At 41.6% G+C, this 14,191-nt stretch overlaps 1 protein-coding gene across 5 annotated transcripts in view; it reads right to left on the bottom strand.

Annotated features, from left to right (window-relative positions):
- The window catches only part of OSBPL9 (oxysterol binding protein like 9), a 133,295-nt gene that overhangs the window by 12,636 nt on the left and 106,468 nt on the right, over positions 1–14,191 (bottom strand). For all 5 annotated transcript variants that reach the window (XM_075935962.1, XM_075935964.1, XM_075935965.1 and 2 more), the window contains 5 exons: positions 7,410–7,503; positions 6,536–6,640; positions 5,280–5,439; positions 4,279–4,391; positions 3,805–3,923 (listed from right to left, as the gene is read on the bottom strand). In XM_075935962.1, the coding sequence (XP_075792077.1) occupies positions 3,805–3,923; positions 4,279–4,391; positions 5,280–5,439; positions 6,536–6,640; positions 7,410–7,503 (591 nt within the window). The remainder of the gene's footprint in view (positions 1–3,804; positions 3,924–4,278; positions 4,392–5,279; positions 5,440–6,535; positions 6,641–7,409; positions 7,504–14,191) is intronic.

Here is a 14,191-nt window from a genome sequence, read left to right as displayed (position 1 = left end):
ACCCCATATGTACTAACCGAACTACAACTATTAATACTACCTATAAAACTAGGAGAGTAAAGCCAACAAACTACTTAGGATATTTTTACATGAAAAACAGATTTACAAAGCTAGAAGTTATGGAAGAGGATTTCATCCCAAAACAAAACAGCTTTCTCAGTTCCTTTTCTACTATCAGCCTATGCTACCTCGTATGCCCTTGTATGCAGGACGAGGCAGTGCCGGCATGGACCAATGGACACTGAAGAGTTCCTAGGCACATGGAATACATGTGCACTTACAGCGAGTACCTATATAGACCAGCATTAAAAAAGAACCACTGCCAGAACTAAGTCAGAACTGCTAGGTAAGCATGGTTGATATATAGGGTGGAGTATTTTCCAATCCAATAATTTCCTAATAGAAGCACCTCCCATTAATTCTGATACATATGGGCTATTTCCCTCGAGTCTGCATTTTCTCAAGGCAGTTGGAAGCTACAGCACAGCTTGTGTTAGGCACGTTGGCTTGCTGCCAAATGATTCATTTCAGAGCTGTGAAAAACTATTACAAAATGGTAAGTAACAACAACAACAAACTTCTATGCCAATTAATTAGGTATAGCAGGCCACTTCTTACGTTTCTGATCTGTGAATGGCTGTAAAGCTAACCAGAGTTGCAGTATTGTGGAAAAGGTGGCAAGCAGAAAGGAAATTATCAGGTACCTAATTTTTAGTTCTGTGGCACCAGCATCTCCCATGATTTGGATATGTATGAGAAGTATCAAACTGTGAACAAAGGAGTGCGGAGGGATGTAAAAGTGAATATAATAGGAGACACCTCTGCCCCCTTTGAAATGTTCAGATAGCAGCAGGGTTAGATCTGGACCACCACCTGCAGCACCTTCTGGCCAAAGGAGGCCTCTATGGAGACAAAGTCCACCTTGCACCTTTGACAGAGGTGTTAGCTGATGACCATGTGGCTTCTCTCAGATTTCTGCAGAGGAAGTGTGTGCTCTTTTGGCCCAGGAGGTAGCCGTGCATGTGCACCCAAATTCCTTCCAGAACAGATGACTGGATGACGTGTATGCCTCCAAGATGCATAACCTAAGCCACCTATTGAGAGGTTGGATACTTTAAGCAACATGGGCTGAAAGAAAGAACAGGGACCCCAATCTCTTTGGGGATTCCACATGCTTGAGATAAGTCTTCAATGCTCTTCTAACATCAAGGGTGCACCGCAGCTTCTCACTTGAGGGTTCTGGGAACAGGCAGAATGAAGGAAGAGGCTCAAAGGGATGAGTCGTTAGTGCTTTCACCATCAGATTTAGGAAAGATCTGAGCAATCAGACTGGCCAGAAGGATATGGATGCCTGATGGTTCTGTCAAGCTGGCTGAACGGAGGATAGGCAATTCTGAACTGCTGCCAAGCTTAAGAAAGCTTCCTCACATACAATATTGCAGGATACTTGTGCATCTGCTCTGCCATGTCTGAAAGGGTATAGAGGAACCCAGCAGAGAGGCACTTCAGCAGAAGCTCCAGATAGCTGTGACCACCATGTTCCTAAATTCCCAAACCAGGAGAAAGCAAGTGTGCTTGAAAACAAATAAAAACATGTTTGCTGCTCCCTCCCTCACCCAAAAAAAAGCTAAAAATAACAAATCTAAAAGAAAATTATGGGAGAAAAATGAACCAGCATTTGACTGATGCCACAGCTGCTTGCAGTAGGGATGTAAGCGAGTAGTCAAGTAGTCTGCCTCACAATTCTGACATGCATGGGCCAAGTCCTTGCTGCCTCTGTATTAGAGGCAGTGGGGGGGATGGAGCAGGAGCCAGAGCGGGGGAGGAAGGGGGCAGCTTAAAAGCAGCAGTGTGGCAGGGAAGTGAGGCCGGGGAGGCTGCCACAAAGCAGCCTCTTTCCCACAGTGGGCCCAGGCTTGCCACAAGCAGAAGCTGCTCCACATCCCGTGGAGCAGCTCCTGTCCACAGGGGTGCCAGCGGGGAGCTGGGACACCTCCGTGGACAGGGGCTGCTGCCAGAACAGTCTGTGTTTGTGGCACAGCAGGCTGTAGCATAGACTAGCCCACAGACTGGAAAGGGGGGCAATGGAGCAATTAGACCTGTAGCAGTCACAATGTTGATAGGTTTTTCTTCCAGCAAGAGAATACAGAAGCAGCAACTAGTCCTTTTTTGTGGGGGGGAAAGGGTTAGGGTCAGAGACGGGGACGACTAGAAGTCCACAAATAGCCTGCCTAATGACTTATAACAGAAGAAACCAATAGTCTTTGCTAACAAAAGTAGCAGCTCAACATGCTTTTGAAGCCAGTTTAAGTCAGTGTAAACCTTCTGCCAACGAGGCAAAGTAATCCACCTAGTTATTGAGAGATTCAAGATAGCATCTTTCTTCTATCACTTCTTACTGAAAGAGGATTTCAAATAAAATATTGCCATGGGTTTCAAGTACTGACATATTGCTAAACAGCCATCAGGTTCAGGGAAGTAGAGAAGAAAATTTAAGATGAACCAATATACTTACTGACCAATAAAGGTAACTAAATTTATGTACAAAAGGAAATAAAAACAAAACAGACTTCTATATATCACTAGTACATGGAGACAGTTGTTAACACTATGTTACATACATCAAGTACACTTAAAAGGTAACTGCATAAATTTAACATGCAGGCTTTACAAAAATGTAAATACATGAGCCATAAACAGTGTGGAACCTCAAATCAGTGCCATGAAACTACAATGAAGATAAGGCTATATTAACAAAAGCATCTGAAGATAAATCACTTCTCTATTCCACTCCCATGCGGAGAGACTGGAAATCATGGATTATTAAGCATCTAACCACACTTTTAGTGTTTATATAGAGCTGGCTGGAAAAAATCAATTAAAACATTTGTCAGAATTTGCTGATTCACTGAAATTAAATCCTTTCATGGAAAGTGTTAGATTCTAAGGAATTTCCAAAAAAGACTTTAGGCAGGTTTCTATTAGACAACTGACTAGTTTCCTGCCAGCTTGTCCCCAAGCTTCTCAGATGCTTGCTAAGATAGCAGCCTCACAACTTCGTGGCCAGTTGTCCTAGACTCCCCTTCATCCAGGCAAGCAAGCTGCCAAGGATCTTGGATTCCTGGCTCCCTGGAAGCTAGCTCTACCAGGGCCTGTGAAGTACTGAAGACAGAGCTACCCAGATCACCAGCAGTCCCTCCAGCTGGTTTGCCATGATGTCACATACTCCAAAAGCTTTGGCAGCAGCAGACTAAAATGGATTTAATTCTTGTCAGTTTCACAGTTGCTTAAAACTGAACAGCAATTCTGAAACTGATCAAATACTTCTTAACTTGACAAGGACACTATGATCTTGTACATCTCTGCTTTGGGCTGTGAGGGCGAGAGGGTAGCAGGAAATACTGCCTCTACAGAGCTTTCTTCTCTTATCCCAAATTCATAGGCAGTTTAGGGAATAGGACTCAGTTGCATAGTAATAAGCAAATGATCATTTTGCTGGCTAATTGCTTCCACAGCTCATCAGATTTTAGCAATTTAATTAATGTTCTTAGCATTAAATATAGCCTCTTTCCCTCCTCTACATTAAGACATATCCACTCAAGGAATAGAAAGAGTAATCTATAGAGAGGCTAAAATAGTTAAAACATGGTATGAAAACAACAAATGTACAATACAATAATATGAGAAGTGTAATATCCTAATGAATACCCTCATTTATTAAAATCTTCACTTAATACATTATTGTAGCATTATTTCACTACAGGGCATTCAAATTTTTCATGAAGTACTGCCTTTCAGTCTTACCTTTGTTAAATCCATTCCTAGTCTAACCTGTGATAAAAGATGCATAATAACACTCTTATGTTCTTCCACTGACTCTCCTTCACCATCATCATCTCTATCATCATGAGGATCAAAGAGATCTGAAAAGGAAGGCCACTCTGCTTATTATATTTCTTAAAATACTCTCAACATTCATAATAGAAACGTATGTCAGTAAGTCCTAACACATTTTATTTAGCATACAAATGGATTTTCTTTATTGTTTCATTGAATAAAGCCCTGCTGATAAAAACTGAGATAATAAAATATTTTAGCATATAAATAAAAAAGCTGAACTTACACATGTGCTGAAATACTCTCTTTTAAGATTATGAGACAGACTGAACCCTCTTTTTTGCACAAACAGCCTATTAGAAACTATTTAGTTAAGTACTACATTATACCTGGATTCATGCGGAGAACTTTCTAATAAAAGAGCTAATGCAATTATCTTACCAGCATCATTTGTTCCATTAGACATAGAAGAATTAAGGGATTCTGTGGTGTCTGGGCGTTTCAAACTACTTCCTGTGCTGCTGCGAGTCAGGACTGCTGCAGATCCTGAGGAGCTATAAAAGCAAGGTATCAATTTCTCATGATTCAGAACCTTTATTTCAGGGGAAAATATTAGGATTTAACTAAATTAAAACATGTATGGAGAGCTGGTTACTCAAGAAGTGTATTTACAGAGAAATGACAAGATATTGGAATATTCGGAAACTGAGACAATATATGCCGCTTCACAGAATACAATATTTGGAATGGAATGGAGCTTAATGATTGAGTAAAAACTCGTAAGTCGACCGTTCGCAACTCAGGGACCGGCTGTACATTATCGACGGTGAATACCACTAATTTAAAGAGTTAGTTTACTCTCAAAATTCCCCAAATGGCAGAAATAAATAAAAAAAGAAATTACTTAATTTGAAAAATACTGAGGTGCATGGAAAAGTGGGACAATGACTGCTTATCAACTGCTGTAATATACATCAGGTTGGGCATTTGACCAGTCAAAAATTAACTGGTCAATTGACAAGTCAAATATTGATCAAAAAAACATCAAAAATAGTCTCATATTTAAAAGTGTTAATTTATTGAAACAGTAACAAAAAAGAGTGAGACTTCATTGTCTCCAATAGATATAGCATTAAATGCTATACCTAATTAAAAACCTTTAACTGAGTTATTTTAACTCAGTTTGTTTTGCAATTTTTCTAACTTCTAAAAAAAATGAAAGATTAGCACAACAATGCTATCAAGGCAGGCTGGCCACTGGCTATATCAGGGCATTCTTGCGGATACATTTGGCAGTAATCAAATAAGACAGTAAACTGACTGAGCCATTGACCAACTTTCTAAGCCAGGCTTTCAGGATTACTCCCAAATGCCCACACCAATAGCTTCTTACACTTCCAGGAACTATGTTCAATAGTGCGCTGTGTTCTTTTACTACTTACTCCATGCATTGCTTTGGGGAAGAACTGCTCTGATAGAATTCATCAGCATCATAGAACTCATCTTCACTGCTGGAGTAAGAAAAATCTGGAACTGTATTTGGAGACAGATTGACATGGCTTGGCGAGGTTAAACTGCTGCTGGGTGCCGACTGCCCACTTCCTATGAAATTAAAGACATCTCTAGCTGTGAAAATTATTTACTGCTTTTTAAACCACACATTTGTAATCAACTAACTGAATTGATTAATTTGATAAAGATATCAACAGAGTTTAGAAACTAGAATTAAAAATCAAAATCAGTAATGTACACATGTAATTTCTCACAATAGGTAACATAAAATACAGTACAGGGAATGATCAATGAGATAGAGTACGAGGCCAAAATTTTCCAAAACTGTGCATGAAGTTAGGCTCCTGAGTGTATGGCAAGCCTCCTAAATAAACATGATCTAGTTTTACAGGTTTTGACAAACTTGCAGCTCTTAAAGAAATCTCAGTGAAGTTTATGGGAACTGCATGGCCTCAGAATCTTAAATAAATAAATAAATCAGGCCACATTTATTTAGGAGCCTAACTATGGATTCAGGAGCCCAAGAACCAACATCCTAATAAAAGATACAAAAATAGAGTGCAGCTGAGACAAAGAACAGCTAACATAAAATAGGCACATATGTAGGGGCTACCTATCCTTCTGTTTTTTACATTTTTTCTATGTTACCAGCAAATATACATTTTTTTATTATACATTTCAAAGTAATTTTAAAAAAAGGGAAAGAGAACTTTAGAGGCCAGAGAAAAGAAAGAAGATAAAAGCATAGTTGAGGATTTTGCTAAGTCAAGGTATGTGATAGCCAGGCAATCCCTACAGAGACAGTCAGATATAAATGTGTAGGAGATACAGGATGCTAGTTCATTATAAAATATAGTGAAGCAAATATAGTCTCTATAGTAATGTGATGAATGGACTCCTCTTACTTAAGTGATACACTTAAATTTAGTTTAAATAATCCTAGAAGTTGATTTGGGTAGGATTAATACATTACATTTTTTTAAAATTATGTCCAATTGAATATTAACAGGATTAAAATGGTAGTTAGTGTGGAAGTTTAAGACAAGGGAAATGTAGCTTGAAATGGTGGACTATACAATGTAACTTTCAATTTTAGGAATACATCAGATATAAATTCTACAAAATTCAATTTAGATTTAAAAAAACCTAATACTTTAACATGAAAGATAGTCACCCAGAAATATACCTGTACTATTTGGTGTTGAAATCTGATGGTGTCCTAGTGATGTTACTACAGGTCCAACTGGCAAGGATGAAGGTCGCTGCTCTGATTTCAACAACTGAGCAGGTTCTAGAAAATATTTCAATATGTAAAAACAAAAACAAAAAACATGCAAGTGTCAGATCCCTGCTTTGGTATGGAAGGAGACTCCTAGCAGTTTTACAGTACCTTTGATAGCCATGATTTAGATAATTTTTGCCATTTTCAAAGAGAGTAAACGATTATTTCCTTCTTTGCTGTTAATCTTTTGTATTTAACAACCTGTGAAGCTGGTTAGAGAGTCTCGTTTCCCCCCACCAAAGGAAAAAAACCTTTATAAATTACTGGCTTATATATTTTCATATTGTATTGTTTCTGTAATACAACATATCTAAAAAAGGGACATAGTAAGAGGACTGCCATAGAGAAAAGGAGTAAAGAAGAAAGGGATAGAAAGACGTTTAGTCTCTAATCAATAGCTGAGTGCTACCCACAACCTTTAAAAAAATTGAGATGTATTCTCTCTCTGAAGTGTATATGTGGGGGGGGAGGAGGAAAGGGGCATTGGGAGGAGAGAGGCAGACCAAAATGAACAAAGCCAAAGTTGCACATCAGCAAAAAACTATATTTTTCGTTAAGGATCAGTGAGAGCCACAGTTACATGGACTATATAACCCAGTTCACAAGCCACTGGTGTACGCTGACAACAGAACCCAATAAAGAATAAGCCTCTGTCCTTGTTTTAGCTGTATACAGTTTTCATTCGTAGCTATGCTAGAAAGAATAAGCCAGTGACTTAAACCAGCTGAACGTAAAGAACACAAATAACTTTATGAAAGCATCTATCTGTGTACTGTACCTGGAGGTAAGACAGTCTGGGTGGGCATTGTAGTGATCACTGTAGGTTCCAAAGGACTAGGCTGATATATTGCATCAACAGGGTTAATAGTACTCTGAGAAAAATAAATTAAAGGTTATTTTTAAAATAAAGTAAAATGTGTTCCACGTATGAAGATGCCCAAATGCAAGACAGCAAAGTCCTGAGAGAGAGAGACTTGACATACAAATTGACAGCTGAAGATGTGAATTATTTTTCAATTGAGAACACTTTTTATAAAAATGCTTAATTAAAATATACTAAACTCAATTTGATGTAGATCTGAATTCTCCTGTGAAAAAGTCTAGTTCCTCAGCTTTAGTTTCTATAGCTCCCATTAATGGCCATTGTGTACACAAAGGAGAAAGAAAGTGAACCTATTTTTTCAACAACACCATCAGATATGTATACTATCATTTAGAAAACAAACCACTATCCAGACTGCACTAAGGTACTACATTACACTGTAAAATCACAACATTTATAGGCATACCTTTCGTGGTTTTACAGAATTCATCTCAACACAGGCACTCTGATCCTAACCCAACTTCCATTAAAGTCAGTGGAACTGTATTGATTTCAGTAGGTATGGATCAGGTTCTAGCAGAATAACCATCTCAGAAACATACAATGCAAAAGGCTTTTGAGTCAAACAACATGTATGATTATCCCTCACACTTCATTCTATAATATACCTATGGCTCCCTGCCACTACACTGGACTGTTATATTTAGGTTTGGAAAGATTAGACTTCTTCAAAAAGACTGGGGGCAGATGCAAGGCCAAACGGTAGCACGTGGTATTGAAAATGATCGTCGCCGATAGTGAAGAGGAGGAAATGCCTATGGGCTGGATGGATCGCTATATGAAAATACGCATCTTGCAAGTCAAGGGCTGCAAACCAATTGTTCTTTTCCAATGACGGTATTATTGTGGAAAGGGTAACCATTTCAAACCTTTGTCGGCAGAGATATCTGTTCAACTTCCTGAGGTCAAGGACAGGCCTTCACCCTCCGGTGTTTTTCCCTGTGAGAAAATACTGCAGTATAGAACCCTCTTCCTCTGAACTAGGGAGGAATGGCCTCTATTGCTCCTATGGACAACAGATGCTGGGCCTCTTGCTTCAACAGAGTCTCATGAGATGGGTCCCCGAAGAGGGATGGGGTTGGTGACTTTGTCAGTGGTATGGTTGTGAAGGGGATGGTGCGCCCGGATACCACAAATTGTAAGACCCACAGGTCTGATGTAATAGCCATCCATTGAGTTTGAAAAGGTCATAGTCAATGGTGAAAGAGATAGGTGACCTGCTGTTTCGCCACTATTGGAAGGACTTGCTGCATGCCCTCAATGAAAATGTCAAATCTGCTGTTCTGAATTTTGCTGGTTGGCAATACAGGGGGGGTTGGAGTCGTCTGTGCTGCAGACGTTGCCTTGTGCGCGACTGGTCTATAGGCCGTTGTTGCCTCTGGAAGGGGTAGTCATACCTCCTGATAGGAATAGTATCTTCTGCACCTAGAGGGAGGTGTATACTTCCCCAAATTGTGGAGCGTTCAGCAGGAATCCTTTCCCGAATGGAGGACTCGGCTGTTTTGTCCGCAAATAGCTTGTTTCTATCAAACGGGAGATCTTCCACTTTCGCTTGAAGCTCCTTGGGGACCGCCGCAGAGGTAAGCCAAGACGAGCATCTCATTGGTATTTCTGTGCCTGTGGTGCAAGCTGCTGTGTCCGCCACAGCCAATGAAAATTTGCAAGCTCGCTTGAGCTGCTGCAAAACCCTCTTGCACGTAGGATTTCAAGAGAGAGTGCTTGGTTTCCGGTAGATACTGAAGCAGTTGTTCTATCTTCTAATAGTTATCAAAGTTGTGATTAGATAACAAGGCAGCATAGTTCACTACGCGTAAGAGCAAGGTTGCGGAAGAATAAACCTTCCTACCAATTATGTCTAATTTTTTCACATCTGGCGTCGTCTTATACTGTGGTGTTTTGGCACGTTATTGGGCCACGGAGTTTGGCTGTGGGTGATTAAACAGGAACTCCCAATTTTTGAAAGGGACAAAGTATTTCTTGTCCACTCTTCTGCAGGTCAGTGGAACTGACGCTGGTGTCTGCCAAATGACCTCCGCAGCCTCCATGGTGGCTTCGTCTATAGGGAGTGAAAGTTTTGCACTCTGTCAGGGGTGAAGATTTTTTTAATAGCCAATACTGCTTTGTTTGCACCTCTATTAATTGGACCTCCTGGGACTGAGCCACCCATTTGAAAAGGTCCTGAAACTGTTTGAAGTTGTCCGGCGGAGACATGTCCGCTGGGAACACCGCTTCGTCAGGAGAGGAAGATGAATGGTCGGGAATTGGGATCTCCGTCTGTTGGTCCTCCACTTCCGACAATTGGCCTTCTTCCAGTTCAGACTATTGTGTGGTTGCGCCTGGACTGCATACAAGAGCGGTCGGCTGATGATTATGTTGCAACTGTGGTGATGTATGTTGCGCTGGCGGCCAATCAGAGCATAGAGATTGCTGATGTGTGCGCTGGTGATAGCAATAGCGTGAAAAATAAGGTGAGTTATGACAGTGGTCGTAGTAACGGTCAGATGGGTGAGGTGACGAGTACCTGGACGATCTGCAACTTGCATATCGCCTCTCGTAACTGGCATGCGGGGATCGAAGTGGAGAATATGAATAATGTGGCAACCGCCTGTGTGGCAGGGAGTAGGATCGTCGCCTGTAATGATCATTGTAATGAGGACGAGATCTGTATGGCGAGTAGTGAGTCCTGTGGTAATAATGATATCTTGGACTATCATGACGGTAGAGACATAGTGGTGACCGGTATAGCGGAGGTGAAGGGGAGAGTCCCAGTGAGAATGTTAGAGATGGAGAATAGAGACTCCCCTGCTTCTGTGTTTTCCCAGCTGCTTTAGTTGGTGCTGTTGCCTACGTCAGTGCCGGCGCTGGCACTTGACTCCCCAGAGGCTCTGTTGCCTCCGCCGGAGTCATCTGCACCGCAGGATCGCCACGCGGTGCTGGCATGCTTGTTGGTGCTGGCAGAGTTTCCTCCGGTGCTGATCCTGCCCAACGGGGTGCCCGTTGCTCTGGTGCCTCATGCAGAGTCAAATAGCACGGTGCCAGCACCTTTGAAGCACGGGCACCGCTTATCGGCACTGATGCCGCTTTCGGGACCACTCAGGGGCTGTCATTTTTTTATTTTGTGACAGACCCTGGCACCGAGGGTTGGGGGGGTAAAGCCAGCGGTACCCGGCTTATCTCCTGCACTGATCCTGTTTGCAGGATCAGGAGGCAGTAATCGCACACGGGATGCCTTCCTCCTTTTTTGCGAAGCCGGTTCAGGGGAGGAGACTCTTCGTTTGTGAGTCCCTTATGGTTGGCATCCTGCAGCTGATGTGCCTGGCTCTAGTGCCTTGTCAAATAACATTCTTAGGCACATCTCTCTGTCCTGGCGGGCGCGGGCCGTAAGCTTAGAGCATTGCCCACATCTGTGGGGGATGTGAGCCTCCCCTGAACAGTGTATACATGCTGAATGGCCATCCGAACCCCGCATGGGTTCCCGGCAAAGAGCACACTTTTTAAAGCCTAGGGATCTAGGCATCATTTAGTTTTCAATTATGTCAGTTTCGTGTCAATTTCACTCAGCGGCTAAAGCCGCTAACCGCAAGAAGCCGCGGCAGTTCAGTACTTGTTAAAACAATCCTTTTTTTTAGGTAACAGAAGAACATTGAAGAGAAAAGGAGTAACCTATTTACAATTAATTATATACAGATCTCCTGAGGGAATTCAAAGAAAACGCTGAGAAGAGAAGAGCTCCGTCTGTGGCCGAGGATGGTTGAAAGGGACTGAGCGGGGAGCCGGGTGCACGCAACGATCAAAGGGCGCAAACTGTTGATCGTGCATGCGCGGCCCGGCTGAACACAGCTATTGAAAGTCTCCGAACTGCGGTGGCAGGATGAGCCCGACACCATCAGTGGAGCACCCACAGAGACCACTCAAAGAAGAAGATTAGACTTATTACTAAATATCAGTAAATATCAACTCACTGTACAAACAAATCAATGCATTCTTTCTACTGATAATTGAAATTTATAGATAGAAAGAAAAATGCTACTTGAGACCTTAGGATCAAAATCTAGTGATTTAAACTGCTGAAGTAGGCTAGTTACAAATGGACTAGAGAAAGTACAGTAAACTTCCAATAATCCGGCACCTTTGGGACCAGGGGATGCCGGATTATCGGATATGCTGGAGTATCAGGAGGTACTCCGAAAGGGGGGCTATAAAGGGTCTGGGGAGGGGGTAGCAGGGGAAGCCTCCCACGCAGCCACCAGCGACGGGCCAGCTGGGGCTGCAAGCGGCAGCGGCGACTTAGGAAAGTGGCGGGGCAGAGCAGCTGGGGTGCTGCTGGGTTGGTCCCGCAGCGCCACCCCTCTCCTGAGCTGAACTACAGGACCAACCCAGCAGCACCCCAGCTGCTCTGCCCCACAGCTTTCCCAAGTCCACCACTGCTGAAACTGACAAGCTGCGGACTTGGGGAAATGGCGTGCAGAGCAGCTGGGGTGCTGCCCTGGTCCCGTAGCGCCGTCCCTCACCCCCTAGCTCGGTGCCCGGCAGCACCCAAGCTGCTCTGCTCCACAGCTAACCCAAGTCCGCCGCTCGTCAGTTTCAGCAGCGGCACGGAGCAGAGCAGCTGGGGTGCTGCCGGACACCTAGCAGGGGGGTGAGGGGCGGTGCTGCGGGACCAACCGGGCAGCACTCCAGCTGCTCTGCGTGCCACTTCCCCAACTCCGCCACTGGTCAGTTTCAGCAGCAGCAGCAGACTTGGGGAAGCAGCACGGAGCAGCTCCAACTATCCAGCTGGCTGGAGCACTTCCGGGTTCTAGTTGGTGCCGGACTACTGGATACCAGACAATTGGACTTTTACTGTATAAAGTAAAATAAGGTTTGCTTTCTGATTTAAGAATATTTACTTCATGTATTGTGACAGGCAGAGCTGACAATTTATGTCTAAGCAGTTTAAAAAGCTTTAACTTTTTTAATTTCAATGTCTACTGTGAAATATTTCTCTTGAAACTGTCAACTGTACAATTGCCTGAAACTGTAAACACTTTTTGATCAAATTAAATTTTCAAAGACTACTTAAACTTTAATACTGTCAAAATTATTTAAAAAAAATGAATTTTGCCAAGTTTAGCTATACTCATTTTTCTTATTAACTGGATACATAAAGTAGATCCTGTCCCTAATTCCAAATATTTGTGCTATTTAAGGTGACACAGATTTTGTACTCAAGACCTATGCATGGATGCCAGATCCCAGACTAGGGTCTAACTAAACAAGGACCAGGGACAGGTGCCAACATGAGATTACTCCGTTCCTACTTTCTTTGCTTACATATATTTTTCATCCTTCCTTATTTACCTTTATACGTTTTCTTTCTTTTAAAAAACTCAACACTGCTTACTTTCTCATTTATGTAAGTCTAACCTTTAATCCTACTCTACTTTCAGATCATTTTCATTACCCTTTGTGAAGTGTATTGCGGTTGCTGTGTTTTGTTTTTACAAATGCCCTATTTAAAAATAAAGATGTTAAAAAATAAATTACTGCCTGTGCTCATTGCTTTAGCTCTGATACTTCCCTCCTCTTTATGTTTAAGGACCTTCATGTTCTGATACAGGCTAAATGTGGTAACAGCTTTCCCCCCTTCCCTATGTAGTGGTACAAGAATCCAATGGGAATTAATTATGTTACGTGTCAGTGGACTACTGAAGAAATGAAAGTTAATTCATTTTCAGATATTTAACTGGCTCTGATGGAAGCTGTAATAGGAAAGAACAAAAAGCAAACATCTAATTTTCAAACTCTTAAGTCATCTTTTGACTTCCTCTCATTCAGCTTACTTTCCATTTTTATATGGATAATATGGATATCAGTAGCATCAATAAAACATTTTCCCCCTTTCAAACAAGCTAAATCAAAATTTTAACCTGTCAAAATTCTTTGGAAGCCACAGCACAATAGTAGAAAATTTAACTCAGTAATTCCAGTGTCTTTCTTAACTATGAAAGAACTACTTAATATTATAAACAGCAAATTTTTGAAGTGAATATTTTTAATGTGTCAAAGGCTCTCCGCTGCATGTAGCAAATTAACTATCTATATCTAGGACTGCTCATCTTTTAATTTCCATTAATTATTCTGCTATCCCCCAAGAAAGCACATCAACAAGTGAGTATTTGACAGCTCAGCAACAAATATGGTCAACTGGATTTGAAATATTAAATTAAAATATGACAGTTTAATCGAGACTGACAATATGGGTCACATGCCAACCCACTCTGTTTCAAATGGGTAAGATATTAAAGTTCGGTGATCAAAGTTTGCAACAGAAATCCTTAATCTGAGCAAAAAAGGTGCTAAATTGTTCTCAATGAAGGTCTTAGTGTACACAAGACAATCCCTTATGTAGATAATGCTAAAAACCTTTCATAACTAGGCAGAAAATACAAGCTTTCAAAATGAATAATAAAGAAGTGCACTGACGGTTTGTGCACTGACGGTTTCCCTTTCAAGTGCAGATTTGAATGTCTTCTGAAAATCTGTCTTCAAATCTGCACTTGAAAGGGAATCCTCTGAACTGGCATTCATGCTAAAATTCGACACTCTCCACACTGGACTTAACAAAGACCCCAACTACCTTACACATTACAAAGATAGCTTCCCCAATTATCACCTCTAATACTATTTACTCACAG

The sequence above is a fragment of the Pelodiscus sinensis genome, chromosome 9, assembly GCF_049634645.1.
Source record: "Pelodiscus sinensis isolate JC-2024 chromosome 9, ASM4963464v1, whole genome shotgun sequence".
In the NCBI taxonomy this organism is placed as follows: domain Eukaryota; kingdom Metazoa; phylum Chordata; order Testudines; family Trionychidae; genus Pelodiscus; species Pelodiscus sinensis.
The sequence above is the reverse complement of the archived record's forward strand: the minus strand, read 5'-3'. Positions and strand labels throughout refer to the sequence as shown.